A 27,889-nucleotide genomic window follows, 5' to 3' on the forward strand; every position below is an offset into this window, starting at 1 on the left:
TTGGAACCAAATATTTCTTCCACAGACAGTGTTACAAACTGACTTGAATGTGAATGACTTTGGATAATTTATAATCGTGGTAAACAAATGATATAAAAGTTGCATGCTTCCAATTACAGTTTTACTAAAATCGAAGCCTTCCCTTTTGCCTGCTTTTAGGGTACCTTTGGGATGTGGCTCAGGTTATCCTCTGTGCTGTATCATCTTGCCCTGGTTGAGACCAGAGGGATAGGAATAGCCCATAGAATTTGTAGGACATTATTTAAAAGATAAGATAGCTCCACGGCTTCCAAGAATGACTGCAATATGGGTGGGATTGTCCACCCTAATCTTATCCATATTTGGAGCACCTCTTCTTGAAATTTAGAAAGACAAAGTTAGGGGAACACACCATCCCAATACAGAATTTTCCAACGTATAAGATTCTAATCTATGAAATGAGAAAATAGCAATGTATTTTGGGAGGCATTGTTCTTCCCTAACTAGAGAAGAAAGAGGGAAATGTCCTTAGTTATAAATGGAGTTGATAGGTGATGATTTGCTGTAATCAGCTTGTGGCAGGTGTGAATCCGTGGTCTGTCAATCAGACATGGACTAGAGCTGGCAGCATGTTTGACCTAACCACCGAATTCTGGGTGTTAAGTCTAGGGAAACATTGCCCATACATATGCGTAAGACTTTACCATCAGCACGTTTTTAAAGAGAGCAGAAGCCCACTTTGCAGCCCTAAATTCAAATTTCATATCAGTCTTTGGATGAGAACTTTTCATTTAAGGAAACTGTTCTTAATGTGGTTCTTCTAGAGTTCGTTGGGATATGTCTCTGATCTAGTTCCTGTCCCTAGTAGATGGAGTCTAGCTGGGGAGACATTAGAGAAACGTAAATGGCACTGTGGAATCAAATGTTAAATTTTTATGCCAGGAGTATTCAAAGAAAGGAGCAGTTAGTGTGAACTATAATAATTAATTAGTGACAACTTTCTGGAGGAGGGGCACCTTGCGCTGAGCTCAAAAGCATGAGACTAGGATTGGGACGTGAGGAGCAGAGGAGACAGCAAAGGGATGCAAGTGACAGTGAGCTGCGTGCGTTGAGCAGACAGTGAGGAGCGACAGACGGGCCCGACTGCAGTGCAGGGTCCGTGATGGGGAGTGCAGTTGGGCGAGGTTACTGAGGGCCTTTACAATCTGACCAGGCCCATCAGGGAAATGCAGATTCAGACCACACTGGGATACCATTACGTACCCACCAAAAGTAAAATTACAGTGTCAGGTACTGGCAAGAAGGCAGAACAACTGGACCTCTCGCACTTTGCTGGTGAGCATGTAAATGTCTTCAGTCCCCTTGAAAACTGTTGGATAAAAGTGTTAGCAGCTTTATTCATAATAACCCCAAACTGAAAACAATTCACCTGTCCATCAGCAGGAGAGTAGAAAAAATGTAATGTACTTACACGATGGAATAATACACGGAATAAAGAACAAATTACTGCTGTTCACAGCACCGTGAGTGAATCTCACAGCTTTACATCAACAAAGGAAGCCAGATATGAAGAAGTAGGCCGTATGATTCCATTTACATAAAGTTAAAGAACGGGCGGAACTAATCAATGGTTACATAAATCATAACAGTGCTTACCTTAAGGGAGATTTGAGTAACTGACAGCAAAGGGGCCAGGGAACCTCTGGAGCCCTGGGAATGTTCTATATATTGATCTGAATGGCGGTTACCTGGGTGTATATGAATGTAAAAAATTGAATTGAGCTGTATACTTAAGGTTAGTGTACTTTATATATTTACCGAATGGAATACGCCTATGTCAAAGAGAAAGAAAAAGAAATCAGGTCATGGAGTTTAGACCTGTTGTGGGAGGTGACAGGGAAGCATTAGTGACTTCAACAGGAAAGTGACTTGAAGGAAGTGGTTTTTCTAAAATTATTCAGAGAATGAAATAGTGTTGAGATCAGCTATTATATCTAGGTCAGATACAGTGCAACATGCTGTAGGAGACACAAAATATCCATAACCTGGTCCTTCTCCTTAAAAAGTTTATCTTTTGGAGAAACCCAGAAAGTTACAGTGAATGATAAAGGCTTAATTCATGGTGTTATGGAAATGGCACTGAAGTCAGATCTGAATTCAAATCCTAATTCTGCCATTTTTGGCTTTGTGATTTCAGTCAAGCCATTTATTTCTCTGAACCGTGGTTTCCTTCTCTTTAAAGAAAAAGGGGGGGGGGAATAATATCTGTTACTTTTGTTGAGAGGAATAAGAGATACAGTGTTCAAAGATTGTAGTATGGCACAATAAATATTCAGTGAATGTTCCCTTTTTTTAAACCCTTTGCCCATGGAGTAATACTTTTTTTTTTAGACTATATTTGGCCTCAGTTCAGAGTGTGGTTCTGCCACTTACTGGCTATGTGACCTTACGTAGGTTCTTAATTTCTTTGAGTTTTGATCTCTTTTGCAAAAAGAAAACAAGGAAGGGAAATTACATCTTAAGAGAGTGTTTTGAGAATTAAGTGAACCTAGCAGATATGTATTACATAGCCCAAAATAGGCACACTTAATAAATACCAGATTCATCTCTTGAATGCAATGGAATATACAATATGTACTACAAATAATGCAGGTACTAAGCGATGAAATTGGGTCACAGTGGTGACTGGTGTGGGGGGAAAAGAGGAGACCATAGTGTAGAGGAGGAGACCATACATGTTTTTAATGACACAGCAAATTTGATATAGAAGAGGAAGTACTTTCTATACTCTGACCTTATACTGTCTCTGTGTTTCTATTTTTGTCTTTCTATAAAATAAAAATAATATGTTTCATTGGAACTGTAATAATGCTAACTTGAAGGTATTGTGACATCATTAGGAAATATCTCACAACCCCAAAAATGGTACCTTACGACTAAAAGTTACTCTTATTCTAATAATACTTTTAACAGGTACTATTTCCAAGCTCCAGGCTGAAAAGTTAATGACTTTTCTGAGTGGAGACCCCTGTCACAATCAAAGCAAAACCTGAAAGAATAAAGGGAAGGAAATCCATTTGTAAAATGTATGTCATTTTTTGGTCACTTGAAATAGAATCAGCAGAGCAGCAACCCAGATCTTGTGTATCAGTGGTGAGCAGTGTCTTGGCGTAGGAAGTTTTATTTGCAGGGCAAATACTGAGCACTAAATATTAACATTTCAGAATTGTATTGTTCAGAGTGTTTGTTTAAGAATTCAGAAGTTGACTGATACCAAATCTTAGATATCAACCTTCCAAGGTTTGGAACAATAATTGATTTCCTGTGAAGTTCCTGGCTTGAATTTAGTCTCTGATTTCTTGTGTTTCGCAAGCTAGAGGAAAATGAAGAGGACAGTCGTAACCCTTTTCCTGCAGCCATCACTCATCTGTCCTCCCCTTTTCTTCCAGGTATTCCGAGTGGTGTGCATCTGTTTGGGTAACCCACCAGAGACATTCACCTGGGAGTATCGAGACAAAGACAAAAATTATCAGAAGATTGGCCCCATAACACCCGTGGAGTTTTACAGGGAACATGTCAAGCCACTCTTCAATATGGAAAATAAGGTTGGAACCTGGCACTGCCTGTTGACTACAAGGAAGGGTATAAGATTCCTGGGTGAACATGCATGATCATCAAACTAGAAACTAAACCAACTTTACCCCGCTTCCTCTGAGGTGTTTTATGGACCTAAAAAAATTGATCGTATTAGGATCCCCAGTGCATCTCTTCAGAGACTTTTCTAACTATAGACCAGCAGTTTTCAGTTTAATTCCCACATGCCCCCATGGTTTGGGCCAAGAATCACTGTGGTGCAGAAAGAAAAGTGTATTGGGTGTGTCTTACTGTGGTTTCAGAGCACCTCTGTTCTGTGCCCCCATCCTCCACCCCATCCCCCGCCCCGGGGACTCGTGAAAGAACAGTGCTCCGTCCTAGTTTCTCCTGCTCTCTTCAGGTCTTATCCACTGCCTAGCAAGATGACCAGAGCCCCTTCCCTTATTGTCATCTCAACCTTGTCTCTCTCCTAAGCAAGTGGCTTGCTTTAAGGTTGGAATCCCAACTCGGTTGAGGTATGGTCGGCTGTTAACCTGTCTTGTAACTTGAGAGCAGAGATCTTGTAGTAATGAGATCACCACCTTGCAATTCTTTGGAATTAGTTTTGGGGCAATTCTTGCCAGTAGGAAAGATGCAGTTCCCATATGTGTCCCTTGCCCTAGTTAAAATATACAAGGATGCCTGTCACAGACTTTGCCACCTTTTGTTTCTTTATTTAACAATGTGTTTGTAATGCTTATTCTTGTAGGCAGAGGTGCAGACATATGAACTTAAAGGAGAGATGTGTGTCTTCCTGGACATTTCTGCTTTTATATTCTAATCAACATGTCCTTGATCTCATAGATTTGCTTAGTGAATGACCCTCGGCCCCAGCACAAGTATAATAAACTTTACACGGTGGAATACTTAAGCAATATGGTTGGAGGGAGAAAAACTCTGTATAACAACCAGCCCATTGACTTCTTGAAAAAGATGGTTGCTGCGTCCATTAAAGATGGAGAGGTTGGTATTGTTTCTGTGTCTTCTGCATTGGGATTAAAACCTCTTCTTCCACTTCTTTGGTTTAATAGGAAGATGGGATTTATTTTGACTTTCTTCCTCTTTCCCCTATTTCTAGGCTGTGTGGTTTGGCTGTGATGTTGGGAAACACTTCAATAGCAAGCTGGGCCTCAGTGACATGAACGTGTGAGTACAAGAAACTTAAAAGAGGAAGGCATTTGTGGGTTGTTCCTGTTGGAGTGCACTCAGCCGAGGTTCACCCAGAGAGTAAGGCTGGCCTGAGGGTGGGTCTCTTTCTTTCCATCTTACAGAGTTTGAGGACTCTTAGCAGAAACCCCACATACTTATATGCGCTAACCTAGGAAGTCAAGATCATACTTCGTGTCTGAATTGAAATTGTTGGGCGTGTGCTGAAAAAGCCATCCTACATGAGAAAGGCCCTTTGATAAAATAATCGATTACTGTGTAAATCTGCTCAGTGCATTTGGGAATGTACTGTTTGCTATTTGATCCCGCTTAGCTACTTCTCTTACTTTGATGCTTACATATTTTGTCTTTATGACAACTGGAACTAATTTACATACACACTTGAACACATTGCTTATGACAGTGAAGGTTCATTTGTGAATTAAATCATCTAAGATTTCTTGACTTTTAAAAGTATACCACTTTAGGGTTATTTATAAGTAATTGTTATTTGTAGGAAGTTGAGTAAATAACTGCATAGTTATTTACTCAAGACATCTGCTAAAAGAATTAGTGATTTTTTTTAACTTTGAAAATATTCTCCAGTATTTTTGACATTTAAATTTCACAATCAACAGTGGTCTAAAAAAATTCAGAAACTGGGTCATTCTACCAGCTTAAGAGACCATTTTTGAAAGACTTAACTTCAAAAGCTTTTTTAAAAGTTTTCTTGGCAAAATGACAGTGTAAGCCCATCTTGTCAGCTTTTATATATGGGGAATTTATATTTAATCACTCCATATTTTCTTGAGTACTCTTGTGTGTTGAGACTGGAATCCCGTTGAGAGGCTAAATTCTGCATGTACCCAGTTCTCTGAAGAGCTACAGCACATATTTAGTTGGAACTATTGGGCCCCTTAAATTCTATGTTTCTTTTACAACCAGAAGCTAGCTTTCCCCTTTGATTGTACTCTCCTTATTCTGTGCTGTCTTTTTTTTTTTTTTTTACAGCTATGACCATGAGTTAGTATTTGGTGTCTCCTTGAAGAATATGAATAAAGCTGAGAGGCTGACTTTTGGTGAGTCACTTATGACCCACGCCATGACCTTCACGGCTGTCTCCGAGAAGGTATGACCCTCAGCATGCCTACTGCAGTGTTTGCACAGATGGACCCACATTCCCCTGCAGACTGTTTATCCAACAGAGCTCCGTTCATAGTGTATACGATTTCTGTTAAAAGTTAGGTTCCAAGCAAGACAGTATACTCATGTCACTTGGGGTTTGGCTGCATGCTCAGAGGTAATATAAATAGGAACTTTTCATGAGGAGCAGAATTTGGGTCAGCAGGGAGGAAGGAAGGAACTCCTTTTCTGTAACTTTGGGAGTTCTTGGTATGAAGAGAGATCAGCAGGGAGAAATAACTTCTGTTGACTAAGGAATTTAAATGTGAACTCAGAGTGTTCCTAACTTGATGATTTCTGGTCAGACTTTCCTACCTTTCATCTGTCATTCAGATTCTTCTGTAGTAAAATCTCAGTAATAGTAATTTGTGGACTCCATGCCCATTACTGGATTTATATAGAACTTCAGGAAATTAGATGTAAAGTATTTTGAATTTCCAAAGAAATACTCTGAATAGTAATATCACTGTTTCTAGGACATGGTGACATTGTGTGCTAGAAACAACAACTGAATTTATTTATTTATTTATTTTACAACTGAAATTTTACCTTTCACAAATAAACTTTCCTGTTTTTAGGCTATAGAATGGATATTTTACACCTGTGCTCAGAGATCATAAGGAAGAAAATACTTCAAACTACTTCAATTCTTTATCATCTTAAACAAAAATGTTTTTTCCTAACCTAAGTATTAGAAAGAAAGTCACAGAATAACTAACTACCTTGACCTTAGAAGGAACTTTTAATAAAATACGGTAAATAATAAAATACTAAAGTAAGTAAAATACTACTAAAATACTCAGTTGTTCATATTTATATGTTTGGACCTGCTATATTGTAAATTTCAGAGGATTTATAACTAAAGCTCCTTAAGTTAAACTTTTAAATGATTAGGGAACTATTAAGAAACAAACCTAAAAACCTTGTAATTTCTATGAGAGGTTTGGCTTTTATCATTTTCCATCTCTTACAGTTTTCCTATTTTTCAGAAGTAAAATATCATACATACCATGTCATTTTTCTCAAGAACTGTCATTCATTGATTGGCATGGTTTATTAACATGCCATTTCTTCCTTAGAAATGGAACTACCTTACATGCTAAAGTATAAAGCAGAATTTATGTGATCATAACTGGAATTTATGCTAATAGTATAAAGCAGAATTTATATTATCATAACTGGAAAAATCATGAGATTTTTCTCCCTCCAGTTTGAGTCTTTGACCACTAAAACTAGTTTGCACTGCCTTTGAATGGTGATGCAGCGATAAATGCCAGAAGCTGTATTCTGGGATAGTCTTTCTTGTTGCTGATTTCTTAGAATCCCTATGAGGGAGATCCAGGTATCATTCTATATTTATAGATGACACAGGGAACGTCTTGATCTGGGTCACGCAGGAATTCACTAGCAAAGGAAAGAAGAGGAAATATTTTCAGACTTATTGAAATAAATGACTTTAGGTGATAGAGATTCTAGCAGTGGTATTTAAAAGGAAAGGAAAGATGGAGTAGAAAACCAAAATAGACCTTTAGTAGGTTAACCTTAGTATGGAAAGTTTAATGATGTAGTTTTGAAGGTACCTGGTGCTACGATGAAGGCATAGTACAGATAAGGGTGTTTGAAACTTGTGAGTTTGGTTGTTCGCTCTTCCTGAGACTGAAAATTATGGAGATCCAAGAAAACTGCCAAGAGTAGAGTCAAATCCCATGTAGATGAGACGCGTGCAGTTACATACAAGTGGGGGTTGACTGATGAAATCATTAGGAGATAATACAGGAACCAGCTCTCTTCTCATGCTACGAAGATTTAAGTTGTTTTGACATCGGCGAATTCTCCGGGTAAACATAAAAGAGAAAGTCTTTTCCCAAATGGAGCCTTTCTCTCATCCCTCTCTGTGTCACTGTAGTAAAGACTGCAAATGAAGGTTTTCATGGTGCATATCATTGTTCCTTTAAGAAGATGAAAATTGAGCTTATTTTATTAATGAAGATAGAAGAGGGAGAGCAGTAGTACTGCCTGGGTTTTGTTTTATGAAAATAGTCTTTTTACTTCTGCTTTGCCATTCAATCTCTATTGTATTAAATTCAATATTAGTGTAACCGAATCAGTAAAAGAACACATTTGGAGAGTATCATTACTTGGTTCTCCTATGGAGGAAATTAGGCAGCATGATGAAAATGTGTTTGTTTTCTTTTTAAAACTCTGACCAGATCTTAGAATCATTTCTAAAATAAATACAGTGGGATGCTTTTGCAAAGAATGCTGATCAATTAAAAGCAAGAGTCCCTGGCTTTCAGATGGTGTTCACTGCTTTAGTAATTTAATGTTTTGTTTTTCTTAGCCAAGTAGGACTTTAATATGCTTATTTTCTGTACAGAATAGAACGTAAAGGAGAAAATAGTATGTATTACTTTGTTAGGTTCCTTGCATTTTTACCCCAAGAGATTTGAACTCCACTTCTGTTAGAGTATCAGAAGTGAAAATCATGCATAGCCATGTCATTTTCTCAGGAACTTTCATTGATTGGCATGGCTTGTTAAGATTATATTCTACCCCTTAATCTTTAGTTCTAGTAGAAAATATATGGCCCCGATCGTGTATTTCATGGCTATATAGAGAAGGCTGTTTCTTCTGAGTGGCCGAATTAGAGCTAAAACTACCTGACACCTCACCAGGAGGGACCTAGTTTCAGACTACACACTGTTATCCACTCTTTTGCAGGATGATCGGGATAGTGTGTTCCTGAAATGGAGAGTGGAGAATTCATGGGGTGAAGACCACGGCCACAAAGGTGAGCTTCATCTGGTAAAACCAACGCAGGGTGACTGGCGTCGGCTCTCTCTGCTTCCTAAGAGAGAGGGGTGGAACGCTGCCCTGGTGTGCAGCTTTTTTCAGTAATTGGTCCCATTGGATAGACTTCTAGAGAAAAATCTGAGGCTCTGGCTTGTCTCCAGGATCCCTCTGACCATCATGGCGTGCTGAACCCTCCAAGTTGACTCTGAGACCAGTATGTGCTAATATTCGTGCCAAACCATGCTGACCCTACTAAACTTATTTGTACTAGAAAAAGTTGGCAATGAGAAGGTTGAGTGCCCTTTGCCAGGACACTTGCTATTCGAGTCCATATAGCATTTGGTGCATTTTCATCAACTGCACTAGCTCCTTGGAAAGTCAGAGCCTTCTGAGAGGGAGAATGGATGGCAAGAAACTTTAGGCATTTATTGGAGACTCTAGAAGTTGTAAAGTCTAAAAAGGAAAAGAACACTTTGTTTTATTCTGAAAAATCAAAACCCAGGCAGAAGTCATAAGTAAATTATAATAGAGTTTTAAAAACCTACAGGTAACATATGAGTTGTAGAAAAATAAAAAATACAGATAAGCAAAAAAGAAGAAAATGAAAATCTCTAATAATCGTACCACCCAGAGATCACCATTGATTCACAGTTCAGGGTATTTTCTTGCAAATTTTTGAGACCATATTTTTAAAGACTTTTTCATAGTAAATCAAAGCCTTTTAAGGAGCTTTTGTGCTTTAATATTTAGGGTTTCAAACCAAAAGTGGTGACTACTATAGAGTAATAGTGCATGTGTGCATGTATTTGCATGTGTGCTATGTGCTGGTGGCATTTTGTAGCAGCTCTTTTGCAGAGTTCATATCCTTCCTTTTAGCCAGTGGATTCTGGCTAGGAGAAACACATCAACCAAGCTTGCTAGACTGGATAGAAGACAGGGAGGAAGGAAATAGGGAAGCCAGTGAGATACCCAGACACTTGGAATCAAACTTCAGCATACATCTCACCCAAGCAGGAATCAGCCAAGATTTTCTTTAAAAAGAAAGAAAAAGAGAGAGTGAGAGAGAGAAGGGAGAAGAGAAAAAATGGAGATCTCAGCAACTCTTTGCTACTTGCCTCCCTGTATATTTAGAATAGTGATTTTTCCAATTATTCCTCAGAGCCCCAGGATTTCCAAGGGTAAAACATAGAGGAGGAGTGGGGGTGGAGGTTTGGAAGTAAGCAGATGGGGCTTCAGTCGTTTCTATTTGAAAACTTCTGTCGTAGAAGAGCCTATTAATCTGAGTTTTGAACTTGGCCAGGCTTGAGTGGGCTGCATTTGAGCAGCACCGGTGGGTATGTGATGGCCAAAACCTGAAGGCCATTGAATCTGTCCTTCCAAGTCTTGTCATCTCCCTACGAAATGATCTCTGGTGAGTTTTGGCTCAGTAACCCTGGGATCTGCTGCGAAACTCAGCAGCTCAGTGTTTCTATGTAAACAAACAGTGCTGCTAGTGCATTTCTGTTCATCTTAAGGTAGTTGCATGTCCCCCTTCTGGGGTTTCTGTTACAGTTCTGTGATTACATGGTGCTTGTTAAATTACTATTATGAATTAAAAGTGCAACATATTTTTAATTGGTTATTTCTTACAAGTTGAATTTCGTTTTAAGACAAATACACGTTGGGATCAGGTAGAGAGGGGTTATAAACCTTAACAAAACTGGCAGAGAGATTAAAAATAAACAGTTCACAATTATATTTGTAAATTGGTGATTATTAAGAAATGAGTGCAAGGGAATAGCTTTTCTTGAATTGGAAGGAGTTGATCATTTGTAACATTGCTTCAGATGAACCTCTGTAGCTTCTGTTTCATTTTTGGTCTCATTTTCCTCTAGTTGGGTTTGTTATCATAAAAGTTAGTGTCCAGGAAAAGGACTAAAATTATGGTTTGTTTAGATGAGCCTGGATGTGTTGGCTTGCTTCTGTGACTTTTTTTTATCTTTATCAGTCATTGAGTTTATAGATAGTAGTGATACCCATTAAGAGAGGATAAACTCTCGTAAAGTCAGGCAAATGCTCTGTGTTTTGAGTAGTGTGAGTTATTGTCTCTATTACTTTGAGCCTAAATACCTACTCTCAGAGAAGATTCTGGGCCACTTTGCTATTTTTCTGTTTTCATTCAACTGTACCTCTTTACTCCTACTCAGCAAAAGTTTTGGTTTTGCTGACTTACTTGGTTATTGCAGTCTTCCCCTCTGTATCCGCGGGGGATCGCTTCCAGGAGCCCGTGGACACCAGAATCCACAGAGGTGCAAGCCCTTGTATAAAATGGTGTAGTATTTGCACACGACCTGCGCCCACCCTCCTGTAATCACTTCTAGATTACTTATATAACTAACATAATTTAAATGCTTTGTAAATAGTTGTTATACTGTATTGTTTAGGGAATAATGACAAGAAAGATGTCTGTACACGTTCAGTACAGACACACCCATTGTAGGCCTAACTGCATAGTACACATCAGCTACAACATAACTTTTTTTTTCCCAAATATTTTCCCTCTGCGGTTGGTTGAATCCATAGATGTGGAGCCCGCAGATACACGAGATTGACTGAGTGTTGAGAGAGCTGGGGTCTTGATCCCCGTGGTCTGCCTGTAATCCTGCCTCGTGAAATCTACAGCTGTCCAGTTAAGATTAAAGTAACTTTTTTGTTCTTAACAACAGAAATACCTGAGGTTATACAGAGCAAAGCATTTCAGTAGAGAGCCAAAAGATAAGAAATTGAACTGAGTGGGGGTAGGGGAATAGTTCATTCAGAGCCAAAATAAATTATTCTCATGTATTTCTTGGTAATGAAGACTTAACAGGAAGGAAGGAAAGAAAACATGATCTAATTTAATTGGCACACTTGGCCTGACCTTAGGAGACTGTGTAGTATGTTATTATGCTGGTGATGTGTGTTTACCAAGCAGGGCCCTCCTGTCTGTCATCCCGGTGGGTATTGGCTAGCACATCTGAGGCAGAACCTCTGTTTGTGCTCTCACGAGACGGGACCACCTTAAACAGCATTGCTGGGATTTTGTTTCTGTGGATAACGTTGTTAACGGTTTGTTACTATTCTCTTTGGGATTTCTACCTGTTAAGATTGATGGTTTCAGAAAAAGCAGTGTTGGTAGTATAAGAAAGAGAGCAGAGTTACCTGGGCAGGCTGCCCTTGCCCTCTGCCTGTCCTGGCTCTCGTCTTCCCCATTGGTCATGTTCATCACCCTTCCTGTCCAGAGACTACTAAAGAAAATCAAACAACCTGACTGTTTTGCCACATGGACACAGGTTCCCTCTGATCTCAAGAGACATAAAACGAGAAATTAATTCTTGTCTTACTGGGCCTGTTGCATTCCTTCATGTTGGTGAATTCTAGTTTCTTAGTCAGCCGACGGAAAATTGGATGTTATCTAACATGTACAACCAACATGGCTTTCTTTTCTCCGCTGCTTAAAATACTTGACTATGCGTTTTGTACCTTGTTTATGGATCATGTCAGAAACGGATTTCACAATTGGATGAAGGGATAGATTGTCGGATTTGTTACATTGTCTCTCATTTTAAAAAATTGATAGGCTTATTCGAGTAAATAGTTTGTAAAATTTCATCTGAGAAGAGCATAATCTTTAAGCCAAAGTGACCCCAGTCTGACGCTAGAGCCTGTTTTCTTAACCACTAAAATGTGCTTCCTCTCAGCTTCTCTGTTCTAGTAGCATCTAGTCCACTCATGGAAATAAGATACTTCATGATCTTTGGTGACCAGAAACTAGTGGCCGAGAGGACATAAAATAGTAAAGGATCTGAAGACATCATGTAAATGTCTGATGTCAGGAGAAAGGGCTCTTGAAGCACCAATTTGCCTGGGAATATGAGTGAGGATGGGCATCTGGTGAGAGTTTGTGTCAAAAGTTAGCACATTGTAGGGTGGCTCAGGCGGTTGGAGCTCCATGCTGCTAACTCTGAAGGCTGCCGGTTCGATTCCCACATGGGCCAGTGGGCTCTCAACCACAAGGTTGCCGGTTCAACTCCTCGAGTCCCGCAAGGGATGGTGGGCTGTGCCCCCTGCAACTAAGATTGAACACGGCACCTTGAGCTAAGCTGCCTCCAGGATGACTCAGTTGGTTGGAGCGCGGGCTCTCAACCACAAGGTTGCCAGTTCGATTCCTCGAGTCCCACCAGGGATGGTGGGCTGCGCCCCCTGCAACTAGCAACGGCAACTGGACCTGGAGCTGAGCTGCGCCCTCCACAACTAAGGTTGAAAGGACAGCAACTTGACTTGGAAAAAAGGCCTGGAAGTACACACTGTTCTGCAATAAAGTCCTGTTCCCCTTCCCCAATAAAATCTTAAAAAAAAAAAAAAAAAAAGTTAGCACATTGTGAGTTGGGCAACAACTATATGTAATTACCGTGCTTCCCCGAAAAGAAGACCTAGCCAGACAATCAGCTCTAATGCGTCTTTTGGAGCAAAAATTAATTTAATACCCGGTCTTATTTTACTATAATATATGACCAGGTCTCATATAACATAAGACTGGGTCTTATATAATATAATAATAATATAATATAATGTAATACCAGGTTTTATCTTAATTTTTGCTCCAAAAGATGCATTAGATCTGATTGTCCGGCTAGGTCTTATTTTCGGGGAAACAGTACCCCAAATTTCCCAGAATTATTTTGCACATGCTGCTCTATAATATGGTTTTTAATTTTCTTCTTAATTTTTTTATCCTGTACAATTTCAAGCATATGTAAAGTAAACAGAATAGTATTAAGGAACCCCCACCCCCAGCCCTAAAGTCTGGTACAGCAGAGCTCTGAACCTAGAATTATCACTGCATCATTCTTAATGCTTATTTAGTCTAGTTTCTTTGTTTGTTTGTTTTTAACTTTTATTTATTTTAAGTGTGTTTTTCCAGGACCCATCAGCTCCAAGTCAAGTAGTTGTTTCAATCTAGTTGTGGAGGGCGCAGCTCACAGTGGCCCATGTGGGGATCAAACCGGCAACCTTGTTGTTAAGAGCACAGCGCTTTAACCAACTGAGCTAACCGGCCGCCCCTAATCGAGTTTCTTAATATGTTAAATAACAACTTTTAAGTGAGGGTAGGGGGACTGTTATTCCCTAATTCTTCAGTAGTCACTGAAGGAAAAATCTTTTATCTTTTAAAAAATTTTGTTCTGGTTTTCATTTTGAACCAAGATTAGCATTTCATTTTTCAAATTGCTTCTGTGCCTTTCAGATACATGAACATTTGAAGTTGTTTTGAAACCATATTCTTCATCTTTCTTACAAATAAGCCTTTCAGTTCCTGATTTCATTTCAGTAAAATTTCCAGATTTCCTCCTAAAAGGGAGCCTCTTGATCTATTAAAGATACTTTGGCATATTAGAGATTAATCTGGACAGAAACTTACATGGCTGATTCAGATTATATCTGGACTTCTCCTGCTTCCTGAAAACCAGCAGTATGGCCTTTACTTGCCTCACCAGCCAAATTACCCCACGTGATTCTGGAGACAGTATGTCCACAGCTAGGCACGAAACCTGTCATGTCCTTCGTATAAAAATGTTACACTGTGGACCCAGGAGAGACAGTTACTAATTTCTTGATTGTAGATCCTGGACAATAATTTAACTCCTTATGATTTCACATTTTTCCATCAGTAACATGGATAACTACTGTTTCCTTATGAGGTCCTTCAGTATGTCTACATATATCCATCAAATGAAATAATGTATGAAAGCAATTTTCAAATGGTATACTGTTATATAACTAACTCTAAAGAGTTTAATAAATATTCCATATTTCTGTCAGAGGTCCTCAGGACTTCTAGGTCATAGCATCTTGCTTCATAAGAATTCAAAGTTTGCTAATGTATTTGTCTTTATTTTTCCTCATGGCATCAGGATATGAACATGGGTGATTATGCCCAAGTTTATGTAGGGGAAAAACTGAAGCTTATTGAGAGGTTTTGACTTACTCAGTTGCACAGTGTCAAAGGTAGAATTGGGATTCAGATTTCTTAATGTCACACAGGCAGCTTCCTTAAAAACGTATGTCACCTATAAAAGATAACTGATTATTTGCAGATGAGTTTGAGATTCAGTTTTGGATTTTTGGCACAAATAATTTAAATTATAGACAATGTTGAGCTGAACTTGCCAAAACAAGAGAAAATTACATGCGCTAAAAGCAGAGGCTTCTGATTTCCTGGAAAGGGGCAAGATACAAATTTGTTATGTCACCTCAGGGTTTTCCTGTCTGCAGGCTTGGGAAAGTACTGCTACCATAAATGTGGGTATCTGAGCTCTTGCAGAGGGACTTCTCATCCTCCATTTTTATTAACTCAAGAGCATGCATGACCGGGCTAAAAATAGTTCATTTGAGTGGAACAGAGGAAGTATGTGCTCTCAGATTGACCACTGCTTTCTTATCAAAGTGTGTGACTAGGAGAGAGGGCTACCGTTTGCAAGGGGAACAAACTAAGGGACAGAGGCTCCTGCAACCAGGCGTCCGTTTCAGGGAGAAATCCCCTCACATTTAATGTAAATTTATGCGTGTGTATTTGCTTTCTCCTGTTGAGAGGATCTGTTATGTTCACCAGATTGTCTCCAAGGTATGTCTACATTGGTTTGAGAAGGATAGAGGCTAAAGCACAGAAGTTGCCTGTGCCCGCATCCTGGCACCCACCTTCTGCCTGTCTAAGCCTCAGGTTCCTCCACTACAAATGGGGAGAATAATTGTACCTACCTCAGTTGACGTGAGAATTGTGCCAGGCATATAAGAAGCGCTCAAAAATACTATGAATAGCTGTCATTGTGACCGTTGTTAATGTTACCTGTAGATCAGTGAGGGCAGGAAAACGAGCACATGCGGCTCCTTAACCTTTCCCTCCTGGAGGAGGGCTGTCTCTCGTGCCCGTGGTGCTAGCTGCAGGTCTCTACTGCTTCAGGACCCCAGGGCAGCCATTGTGCTACGTCACCCATTTCCTGGCTGGATGACTCACATGGGCTTCGTTTCGGGAGAGAAAGCAGTGGAGGTGAATAAACCAAGTGCTGAGGGGAAACCATTAGCAATCGTGTCACCTCATGTTTATTGATGGGAGGCAGGGAACCGTGCACAGACCATGGTGAAATGACTGTCTCTCACCCTCAGAGGAATTTATACTTACTCACCTGGGACACAGGAAGGGAGCTTGAAGAGGGCTGTGATGTGACAGAGTGACATTCATGGCGTGCTCCTCAGACTGTAAGATATGGGATAAGTAGACTGAGAAAAGCAAGAGAAGAGATGATTTCTCCAAGAAGGCAGGTGACAGACGAAGAACCAGGAAGGGCTCCCTCAGTGGGGCCACAATAGGAAGACATAGAAGCTGGGGTTATTGGAGCGGGTGAGGAATTAGAGAGAAGCTGAGGGGGAGTAGGTTATGTCAGGGAGAACCTGGTGGTCCATGGTACTACAGCAGAGCAGTCCGAAAAATGAGTCAAGGAAAAGGCTTTGGGGTTGGACCTGAAGGCAATTTTTGGAAACTTTACAAGCGGTGAGGGTAGAAGCCCAATCAGTGGTCCTGTTATGCCACATCAACAACATTTTAGTACTTAATTCCTTCAAATTCTAGGTACAGTGTGTGTGTGTGGGGGGTGGGGTGGGTGGTGAAACTGAAGCTGGGATAACTGAGGCTGTAAATCTTGCTCCATAAGGTGTTAGTAATTTGTTATAAGAACAAATAATGTAAAACACAGGAATAGGGACAAAGTAATATAGGAGATAAACTGCAAGGGAGATGGTGAGTGATTGGAAATGTGAAGGCTCCTTAGTGATTCTTCATGGGTGAGTGGAGTTTTAGGAATGATGGCTAAGGTTGTGGGTTGTTTTGGAAAGGATGTGGGAGGCCAGCCAGGGAAACGGTAGCTGAGAAGGGTAGCTCTTAGCACGTGGAGCATTCTTTGGGCGGGCAGGTCTGGGGAGAGAGGCCAAGACGTAATATGGCCTGCCATCCAAGCAGCTTTTGAAGAATGATCGAAAAGCAGACTTTGCCTGAAACAAATAGTAGTGACAGTTTGGGGGTCAGAGAGAAGTCATTGAGTTTCTGCAGGAAAACAGACCTGTGGATGACACCTGAAAATTTGTGTTTTCCTCTCCTATCCTACAGCAAGATCCTGGCAGAATTGTGTGTGCTCTCAGACTTGCCTGGATCGTGCTCACTGGGCCAGGGGAGGGGGGCATCAGGCTGGTGGGTGTGTCGCCTTCACTCCTCAGCTCAGAGGCAAACAGGCTTCTGGACTCTTTTAGCAGAGGGCACTTCCTCATAACTTTGTTGTGGTTTGATGGTTAAAAAAAATACAACCCACAAACCAAAACAACCCCCTTTCCCTACCATACTTTCCACTCGGCTTTTTCCTGGTATATTTACCAGGGAAATCGTATCTTCTTTAGCTTTTGTTTCTGAAAGAGGCCGCAGTTAATATCCAGCTATAAGGGTATCCCTTCTCTTACCAGCAAAAGGTTCAGGGCACAAATGCATCCTCACCACATAGCTGGACTTCTGTGTTTACTCTGGATGAAAAAGAAGCCTCCTCTCAGATGCCTGTCCAAATGTCTGCCTCATAAGTGGTGGTTTTGGTTCCCTTCCTCTGGTTGTGGTTTGTTTTGTTTTGTTTTGTTTTTAACTTCCAGCCAATGCTGTTCTCCATTGTTCTGAATACGTGCACTTAAGAACACATTGCTTTGATTTAAAGATACGAAATACCTCATAAATGGACTCCGCAAAAAACTAGGCATGTGACTGTTGACGTAGGATGTGTGAGCAGATGGAATCGATTCCACTCAGGTGCCTCACTAAGCTAGATTCTATGCTATTATCTGTTGCTGAAGCCGTTAACTACGTGCCACATCTCTTGCTGCTGAGTGTTCTATTGGAGAAAGCTGAGCCCCTAGAAAAGCCTGGATCTGAAGTGAAGAGCTGGGATTGAGTGTAGGCTTTACTTACTGGCCACATGACTTTAGACAACTCGTACCAATCCTGCCTACCTTGTAGTTGTAAGGATTAGAATCAAAAGAAGGATAATGGATGGGAAATTGCATTGTGAAGTGTAAGCTCCCTACAGACTTAAGTGTGTGTGTGTGTGTGTGTGTGTGTGTGTGTGTGTGTGTGTGTGTTTGGTTTTGCTTCTAGAGTGTAATTCATTTAATAAGTAATAAAATTACATTGTTCCAAAATCAAAATACAAAGTACATAAAGAGGAATATGGTTTCCATCTTTGTCACTGTCCATTTGATCCCCCTCTTACCGTTTGTTTGTTTCTCTTATATCTTTCCAGTGTTTTTCAGTGCACCAAAGGCAGCATACCTTATACAATGCTTTGCATCTTGCCTCTCACTTCATTTAACGGCATGACTTGGAGGCATTTCCGTATCAGTACTTTTCCACGGCAGTACAGCTTCATTATCTTCCATTGTCAGGATGGACCATAATTTATTTAACCAGTTCTCTTACTGACAGAATTTGGGTTGTTTCCAGTCTTTTGCTATTATAAATAACATTGCAGTGAATTAATACATGTACAATGCTTAGAATATTGCCTGACACATAGTAAGAAGTAAATATTAGTTATTATTATGCATTGATAAATACAGAATGCTTAATTCATATTGTGTGAATGCAAGTTCTTTGTGTCTGTAGGATAAAGTCCCAGAAATGGCATTGCTTAGTGAAAAGGGTAAATGCATTTGAAATTTTTCTAGATATTGCCAAATTCCATTCTATAAGGATAGTGTCATTTTGCACATTTGCAACATAGTCTATACAAATGTAAGACGTTAGAGCATGCTTTGTACAGTGGGTACCTAACAGAAGTGGTTGACAGACTGTCACTACTTAATTATCCATTAAAATTGTATATGTTCATAATTAGGGACTAGACTGTGTCAAGTCCTTAGTGAGTGATGAGTTTTTCATTGAGACTGTTTCTAATGTTTTCTTAACAACATTACCCTACTTTTTTCTCTTATTTATTTTTTTCATTATAATTGCAGAAAGGTGTTTGTATGCATTTACCAAATTTAGAAGCCATAAAGGAAGAGATTGGTAAATTTGGCTCCCTAAAAATAAAAAATTTTAGTAGAGTAGGAAACATCGTAAATTAGAAGACAAATTACATAATAGGAAAACTGTTTGCAACCATTATTATTATCTTATAGTTCGCTATTTCTGATTACTATGAGAGAAAGCAAAACCACCCGTTGAAAATAAGCAGAGGTCCCAAATGGGCACTTTACAAAAGAAAACTGTAAATAGTAAGCAAACACACACACACAGTTCAAATTGGACCCAAAGAGAAACGTGTAATTATATAGACCAAGTATTGATGAGGATATAAGGAAATGAAATAGATAATTAAGGATGTGACAACGATTTTTGTTACAAAAATGTTTATAGCAGTGTTGTTTCGAAGCACAAAAAATTTAGATTCCACCAACATGGGATACATTTCAGTTTACTCATACAGATACAGCACTTGAAAATTATGATATAGATAGAAGTATTTTTATTTTTTGTTTGGAAAGAGCAATATTGGAACACAGCATGTGTGATACTTTGTAATAAAAGAGCATGTATGATGTCTCATTTTTATTAAATGTGTAGTCTATATGTAGAAGCTATCAAAGGATATATGTAAAATTGGAAGAGGGTTTATCCCTCCTTGTAGGCAGTTTTTAAATTTGTATTTGTCTTCTTCTCACCTACCTCTTTCTCCTTCTCCTCATCTTCCTCCTTTCATGTTTCCAAAATTTTTTATAATGAACATGAATTACTTAGGTAATCTTTAAGGAGTCAAAAAGCAATATAATGCTTCAGAAATTTAGGGGGGAATCACCTACCCTATGATATAAAATTCTCATTTTGTTGTTTTTCTTTTGTTTTCCCCCTTTGTCCCCCCGCTGTGTATCTGGATTTGTAACATAGTTGTAATAATATAGGATATACCATTTTTTAACACTTGCATCACTTTTAAACAGTTTCCCATGTTGCTACATAGTCTTTGCAATTCCATTTTAAATGACTAATATTCTGTGGCATGGTTTCTTAGTACTTACTGGAAGTTTGAAATGTGAGACAAGGGTCAGGGAGGTTTTTGCTTTCCTTTCTGGAAGCCTTTCTTCCAACTAGAGTTATCACCATCAGGTGGAAGATTGGCAGTGACTTAACGAGGCCTCAGTCGTCCGGCTTCCTTAGTCCGTGCTGCCAGACAGATCCCCTCCGAGCAGAACCGTAACTTGATTTTGTCACACCTTTTGTTGTTAAATAGCAAAAATAAAATAACCACAAATAGTTTGTCAGTGAAGTGAAGTGAAATACTTTATAGAACAAAGTCAACAAAAAATATAAACTATGTCTAATTCATAAATGATAATGCATTTGTCACCTTAATTTAGTCTGAGAGGTTTAATTACCTCTTAGATCTCTGGTAAGATTTCAGAAAACTGTTTTCTCAGGTAAAGGTCTTGTTTTCCTTAAATTAACCCTGTTTAAACTATTCTGTCTCTGAGCGAATGAATTTGGTCTAACCGGTCTAGAGGTGTATCCTCAGACAGTTCTTCCCTTTACAGACTGACACTACTCTTTTTTCTCTGAAACACAGAAACATTGCCAGTTTCTCTGAGGGACTGTTTACTTCTTTCTTTTTCATTGCATGTAAACAAGACATTAAAGTTTAAACAAAATTGAATTTCACCTTAGTTCCTACAGCTGACTTTTTTCTTTGTCTGCTTACCTATTTGTTTCCCTAAGTGTAAACCTTGGAATCCCTGCAGCAGATTTTCCTTTTCTTTTCCCTTTTCCTGGGGAAGTGCCTATTTCTAATGGCCAGAGGGCTTAAGGGCTAGAAGCTACGACTTTCCTCATCAAAATGGTCACTTTAAAGCCGCCTGAGTAGGTACTTTGCTCACTTGGGTTTCAGACGGACTGATCCTAATCTCCTCAGCCAAACTCCAAGACACGTAGTGTCAACAGTTACGGCAGCCACAAGTTCATTATCTACGTAGAGTGCAATTACTTGGCAGCCACCTAGACTGTGACGTTTTTGTGGGCCTCCAAAGAACTCATATCCTGAAGAGAGAGACTAATCAAGGCAGGTCCTCTTGGCAGGGACACTGAAAGGGTGGATTGCAGTTGATAGGAGTTTTAATTTGCGAGGGCTTCATCTGACCTGCTTGTGGAACAAGATGTGTAGATGTACTTAGTGTCCATTTTCTCTGTGCGTTCTTTGAAGACTCATCTGATGGTGTGATGATAGGATTGTCATGAGGACCAGAACTTTATTACATGAATCTGCTTCTACCCTTCTTCACCTGCCTCGCTGTCCAGAGCGAATCTTCGGATTTATTCTGCCAGCGTTATGGGTGAGGGGAAGGATGACTAATGTCTCAACTGGTGTAGGGTTTAGTAGTCTGGTCTCCTACCTACTGAAAGTTCCTTTTGGGCAAGGCAGATACTGAGTTTCTCAGAAAGCAATTACTTGGGATGCACCAAGAAATGGTGCTGATTGGCCCTTCAGCTGAGCAAGCTTTGGTTGCTAAACTCAGTGGCAGTAGGGTAGGTAGGTGATGGTGAGTAAGGGCCGGGTCCTGACTGACTGATAAAAAGCCAAGGACTCGGGAGTGTATATACAATCAAGACCAAAACCAGACACAGCGCAGGCTGGAGTATGTCTGTGCTCTCCTTCTCTGTCTCCTGGCGAGGAAAGGAGCACTGGATCAGGAGGCTGGCCAGCATCGGGGAGCAAGGAGGCATTCCCTTACCTGACTTGGTCAGAGCCCGTGAGCATTTTCCCAGAGCATTTTCCTGTGAGAGGAAACGTGCTATGCCACGTCAGGACGAGCTGGCTCTGATTTCTGTCAGAGGTGGAGAGCAGCGTTGGGCATAGATGACCTCACCAAAGCAGCCGTGTCTTCAAGTTAAGTAATGTCCTCTGTCACACCAGTTAGCTCACAGAATTAGACTTACCATCATGTTGCCTTTGAATTATTTAAAACAGTCTTGCTTTTAGAGCAGCAGTTCTCAGAGTATGGTCTGGGGACCCCTGAGGGTCCCTGAGACCCTCTTGGGGGTCTGCAAGGTCTTCTCTTCTCCAGTAGCGTATCTGTGTGAGGTCAGATTTTCTTCATCTACTTAAGCCAGAAAACAGATTGAACACAGAAGGCAGATAGAAGAATTCAGCTGTCTGCTGGGACGCCAGACATTGAATTGTAAAACAGTACCACTTTTCTAACATTTATTTTGTTCTAGAAGATATAATTTTTTTTCCCCAAAGAATCTGTTATTTATATTCATGTTTTTTAAGTCTTATTTTCAAATGAATTAACATTTTTAACTTTCTGTTTTAATTTCTGTTGTGGTAAATACTAGTAGTTATAACTCACATAAACACGTTTTTGGATTCTCGATAATTGTGAGAATGTCCAGTCTTGGTCCTGGGGCCAAGAAGTTTGAGAACTGCTCTACTAGAGGACTATCCTTGAGAAATACCGGCATCTTCCTTTCTCTTGGTACTGCATAGTGAGAAATGATATAGCACAGACCTAGATTTGCACAAACACATTCAGAGAAAATTAGCTCCAGTGTCTGGTGTATAGTAGGTGCCAGATATGGTGAGATGGTGGTGGTGGTGGTGACTGTTAGTTCCCATGAGCCCTCGGGTGTGTGGGTGCATGCAGGACCCCTGTGAGGCACACGTTTTTGTGCTCTCTGCTCACTCCCTGGCCTATTCTTGTTGTAAATTACACACACTTTAGTCTCTTGCTGTAATTTTGCTCTTTATATTAACAATGGCTCAGGTGAAGCATTTCCCCCAGTTAAATTTGTTGGACGTATGTTCCCAAAGAGGAGTTTGTGTTGTCCTAGTGGGACCTGAGACAGGCAGTCTTCTATGATGGATACCTAGTGACATGGCACTTTTTCTCTGAGCTGAGCTCTCAACCTGGGGTGTTCGTACAGCTATGTCTCTCTGCAGCCCTACGCACTGGAGAGATTCATCAACCCTCGGGACTTACTGAGGAAGAGAGGCTGAGCAGCTGCCTCAGTCGTCCAGCTCTGCCTGCTCGTCATCACAGATGTAGGTCCTCCTGGGAAAGCGAGGACTGTGTTATCATTTGACTCACGTAGTGCTATCTGCAAATAAGTGGCTGCCTGGTAATGCCGATGTGGCCCCATCAGGATTCCCCTAGCAGCGTAGCTGATTGTTGTAGGAATTTATGGCGGAGAGGAAGGAAGGAGAACAGCCAGCGATGCTGAGACGGTGGGTAGGGTGAGAATGGACCCGGTATGCTCGCCCTTCTGACCCTCGGGATTCGTCCCCTCGCTGTGACTGGATGAACAAGAAGCATTTGCACCTCCCTTCTAGGGCCACCCATTCCCCTGCAGTGAGGCAGCCTGGACAGTGGCCAGCGCAGGATCCGGGAACAGCCTGAGGCCCACGGCCCCGCTCTGAATCTCAGCTGTGTGACTGGGCACGTCACTGAGTCACTCAGCCCCCGTTTTCTAATTGTTAAAAATACAGCCATGCCTGTCCTGTCTGCTTCACAGAATTGCCAGTAAGACTTAGATGAAGTGAGATTAGAGATGGGAAAGCTGAACCACGTGCAGATACTAGTTTGGTAACAAGCTTCTTTGTAGTGCCCGTGGGGTTTCTGCTGTGTGCCCCTTGCCCTCCGGACTTACGGGCTTCTGTCCTGTCCTCCAGGCTACCTGTGCATGACAGATGAGTGGTTCTCCGAATATGTCTACGAAGTGGTGGTGGACAAGAAGCACGTCCCTGAAGAGGTGCTGGCTGTGTTAGAGCAGGAGCCCATCATCCTGCCAGCCTGGGACCCCATGGGGGCTCTGGCCAAGTGATACCCCTCCCGTTCCTTCTTCCTCCCGTGGAACCTGACGTAGCTGCAAAGGACAGATCCAGGAACTGAAGCCAAAGTGACACAGGGGACTGTGTCTTCCCACAGGACACAGTCAGACCCCTGGATTTCTCCTCCAGGAACCTTTTTGGGGACATGTGCTTTATGTTGAAACAAAATATTCTTAAAGAAAATCAAAGGGAAAGATTGGGTCACACTCTCTTCTCATCTCCAACAGCGCAGGATCTCTTAGCATTTTAGTCTGACATAATTGTTTGTCTTCACTCTGTCATGAAGGTTTGGTTCAGTGTCTTTTCATTAGACAGGGGAGGATGAGCAATTGAGGAGGATGGAGAGACAATGGACCTAATACTCCTGTGTGTAGAGTACGGTTAGGGAAGGGTCACCCTAAGACTTGAGCGCTCAGAACTGCATGCTGCCTCGACAGTATCACTGTCTTTCCTACATGGCAGTCGCTGAATTCGATTTTTCCACGGTTAATTGTCTGTGCCTCTAGTAGCCCAGGAATGGGGGGTTGGTCAAGTCGGGCATGATTCCTTCCAGTTGTCCTGAACTGTAGGGAGCGCAGCTCAACTTGAGTCAGGTTTCAGTAGAGGCTTAGAGAACGTTGGGTGAGAGAACAACCAAAACCTTATCATGGTCTGAATTACAGTTATTAGGTCACGATGTGAATTATAATTATTAGGGGGAGCTCAAGCCAAATGGTTTCCCTTCTGCCTCTGGAATTGGGAGTTGGGTGGGCAGGAAAAAGTGGTTCCCATTCTTTCTGACAACCAGATGGTGCTGAAAAGCTTTTGAATAAAACACTTTGCTAAATGAGAGTAAGTTGGCTTTATTTCATCTAAAAAGTATTCCTTTATTTAGCTACAAAGAAAAGCAACCAGGTGGCTCATGTTCTACAGAGTGAAAAAACAGCAAGATGATTCAGGGCTTTCCTGCTTCAGCTTCTCTCTGGGATGTACACGTATGACCCTTCCCAGCCTGCACTGATCCTCACTGGCTTCTGCAGAGGCTTCCAGGCACCACTGTAACGAGGGGTGGTGCCCCTGCCACTTAGCCGTTCTTTTACCCAGATCCAGGGTCCCTCCCTACAGGGATGGCAGGTGACGCTCCACTGGAGCCAGCCTCGGCATGGGCAGGAGGGTGTGGATGGCTCTGAGACGGGGCCTCCCTTTTGCTGAAAGCAAGTAAGTGTAACACTCTTATAATCAACATTTCCGTCAGTGCCTGGGCCCCCTACCTTTCTGGATCTCCAAGAATCTTCTCAGTCCAAGGCGGGGGATGTTGTCTGTCACAGCACTTTCCAAGATAACATTAGATAAAGGCTCAAGCTTTAATCAAAATGTTGACAATAATCTAATCTTGTTCCAAGCAAGATAAATAAATCCATTTTTAGATACTTCATGGTGGAGCCCTAGAACTGAGCTTAGAGGCACCCAGGGGTAAAAAAAGACAGATTATCTCCAAAAAATAAATAAATAAAAATTAGATTGACAGCTAACTTCTCATTAGCAACTATATAAACTGGAAGACAATGAAAAATATCTTCAAAGTACTCTGAGAAATTAACTGTGAACCTAGAAGTCTATACTCAGTGAAATTATTTCAAGAACCAGGGTGAAATAAAAGACATTTTCATTCAAAAACTGCCCAAACAGAAGGGAAGTGATCCAGTGTGGAAGGTTTGCAACGCAACAAGGAATGTGGATCAAAGAAAGTAATAAATATAAAGTGACTCTAAGAAAGTCTTACAGAGTTCAAAAAAAGATAAAACACGTGAAATGGATAATTAGGGAGGGAGATGATTGGAATAAACATTCTAAAGTCCTTATGTCATTCAGGAAGAAGGTAAATATATTGGTTAACTTCAGACTTTGGTATGCAAATTGTACATGCTAAAAATTTCTAGATTAACTATTAAAAAACAGGATGTAGTTCCCAAGCAAGAATATAATCATCATCAATCCATAAAAAGATAAGGTAGGGGATAGAAAGAAAAATGCAGGACAAATAGCATGTCCAAATAAGATAGCAGAAATAATCTCAATGTGTCAATAATTATAACATAAATGGGTTATATGAAAAAATAGGATCCGAAAAAAGACAAATTGTCAAACTGGATTTTTCAAAGAAATTCAGCCATAAGCTTATTACAAGAGACATTAGCAATGTAGGATAAGAAAGCTGTATCTGACAGAAACTAACCAAACTGAATCTGGTGTAGCTATACTAATATTCAGCAAAACTAGGGCCACTCTGAATAACCAAACAGACTAATTCTAGGGTATGTTATTCACAGGCTCCCTGGAGTTGGCCCTGGAAATAAGACCAACATTACTAGAAATAGAACAAACAAAAAACATTACTAGAGCTAGAATCACTACATAATACACGTTTACTCGATTCTCCAGAAAAATACAGATTCTAAGTTAGCATGTACCTAATAACATTACCTCAAAATATATAAAACAAAAACTGGTAAGTAAGTCAGTATCATAATGGAAAATTTTGACCTGTCAATTATTGATAGTTTGACCAAAAACTCAGGTGAGTATATCAGAGTCAAACACTTAATAATTTCAGTGTAAGGGACATCTGTAGAACACTGCATCTAACAATCTTCCACGTGAGCACATTGTTTCTAAGCATACATGGAACTTTTTCAAAACTTGACCAAATAGGGGCCATCCCGGTGGCTCAAGCGGTTAGAGCTCCATGCTCCTAACTCCGAAGGCTGCCAGTTCGATTCCCACATGGGCCAGTGGGCTCTCAACCACAAGGTTGCCAGTTTAATTCCTCGGCTCCTGCAAGGGATGTTGGGCAGCGCCCTCTGCAACTAAAGATTGAGCAGGCACCTTGAGCTGAGTTGCCACTGAGCTCCCGGATGGCTCAGTTGGTTGGAGCGCATCCTCTCAACCACAAGGTTGCCGGTTGGACTCCTGCAAGGGATGGTGGGCTGCGCCCCCTGCAACTAGCAACTGGCAACTGGACCTGGAGCTGAGCTGCGCCCTCCACAACTAAGACTGAAAAGAACAACTTGAAGCCGAACGGCACCCTCCACAACTAAGATTGAAAAGACAACAACATGACTTGGAAAACAAAGTCCTGGAAGTACATACTGTTCCCCAATAAAGTTCTGTTAAAAAAAAAAAAAAAATTTGACCAAATATGTTAGGCAGTAGAGCGAACCTCAACAAATTTCAAAGGTCTGTTATCTTGCAGTGCAAGCTACAGTGCAATTAAGTTAGAAACCAAAATTAAAAGATAACTAGGAAACCCATATATATTTGGAAATGAACTCATAAGAAGAAATTATAAATTATGAAGGAAATTGAACCTGCACAATAATAAAAATACTATGTATCAAAATGAGAGAGACAATACTTAATTTTATTTCTCACATTTATTAAATGTAGAAAGACTGAAAACTGAGCCAAGCATGTTTCAAGAAATTAGAACAGCAAAATAAACCTAAAGAAAATAGGTAATAAGAATAGGTGCAGAAATTAAACAGATCAACAAAGCCACAAGTTTGTTCTTTTTTAAAAAAAATGAAGCAAATTAACATCTTGGGCAAGACTGATCAAAATAAAAAAACACACAAAAGGATACTATTATAGGTGCAGATATTTGAAAAATAGAAGATACTCTTAACTTTGTCAAAAGTGACAAAGGGATTTGTTTAGAAGACAAATCCACAAGCTTGTCAAGAACACGAGAGGAGAAACAAGCTGGAAAGAAGATAGCGGTGTTAGAAGATTTAGCCGAGCTGAAAAAATTTAAATCCTGAGCCAGTGTTGGGGAGAGCCAGCGATAAGCAAACCAATTTACCTTGCACAATCCCCAAAAAGTTCAGATACAGCCTTACTCCGGGAACTGGGAGTGAAAGGAGGGTTACTGAAGGGTTGGAGGTCAGTTAGATCCCCTCCCTGCTCTAGGCAGAGAGGTGACTGTCCCTGCCCTGCTTAGCTGCCGACTCAACTTATTTTTGAGAGGGCAAAAGTTTACGGTCTGGGGGGGGTCAGAAACAGCTGAAGGTGCAAGTGCCATGTGGGGATCAAGTGACTATTTGCATTCTTAATGTCCTCGGTCACGTTGGATTCCTAAAACTCCAGTGCCCAGAAGATTGGAAGTCTTCTCTGGAAAATCTCGATTAGCGCAAGAGGAAAGATGTGAAGAACTGTTACACTGCATAAAGAATTAGTTTATGAGGCTGGCATAA

General features: G+C 40.6%; 1 protein-coding gene across 1 annotated transcript in view; it reads left to right on the top strand.

Moving 5' to 3' along the window:
• BLMH (bleomycin hydrolase) overlaps positions 1 to 24,488 on the top strand; it is a 39,248-nt gene extending 14,760 nt beyond the window's left edge. Inside the window, exons 7-12 of the mRNA XM_033090915.1 lie at positions 3,429 to 3,584; positions 4,417 to 4,575; positions 4,691 to 4,758; positions 5,770 to 5,887; positions 8,662 to 8,731; positions 23,499 to 24,488. Of these exons, the coding sequence (XP_032946806.1) occupies positions 3,429 to 3,584; positions 4,417 to 4,575; positions 4,691 to 4,758; positions 5,770 to 5,887; positions 8,662 to 8,731; positions 23,499 to 23,650 (723 nt within the window). The 3' untranslated portion in view covers positions 23,651 to 24,488. The remainder of the gene's footprint in view (positions 1 to 3,428; positions 3,585 to 4,416; positions 4,576 to 4,690; positions 4,759 to 5,769; positions 5,888 to 8,661; positions 8,732 to 23,498) is intronic.
• Positions 24,489 to 27,889: the final 3,401 nt, after the last annotated feature.

The sequence above is a fragment of the Rhinolophus ferrumequinum genome, chromosome 21 (genome assembly GCF_004115265.2).
Source record: "Rhinolophus ferrumequinum isolate MPI-CBG mRhiFer1 chromosome 21, mRhiFer1_v1.p, whole genome shotgun sequence".
Taxonomy (NCBI): Eukaryota; Metazoa; Chordata; class Mammalia; order Chiroptera; family Rhinolophidae; genus Rhinolophus; species Rhinolophus ferrumequinum.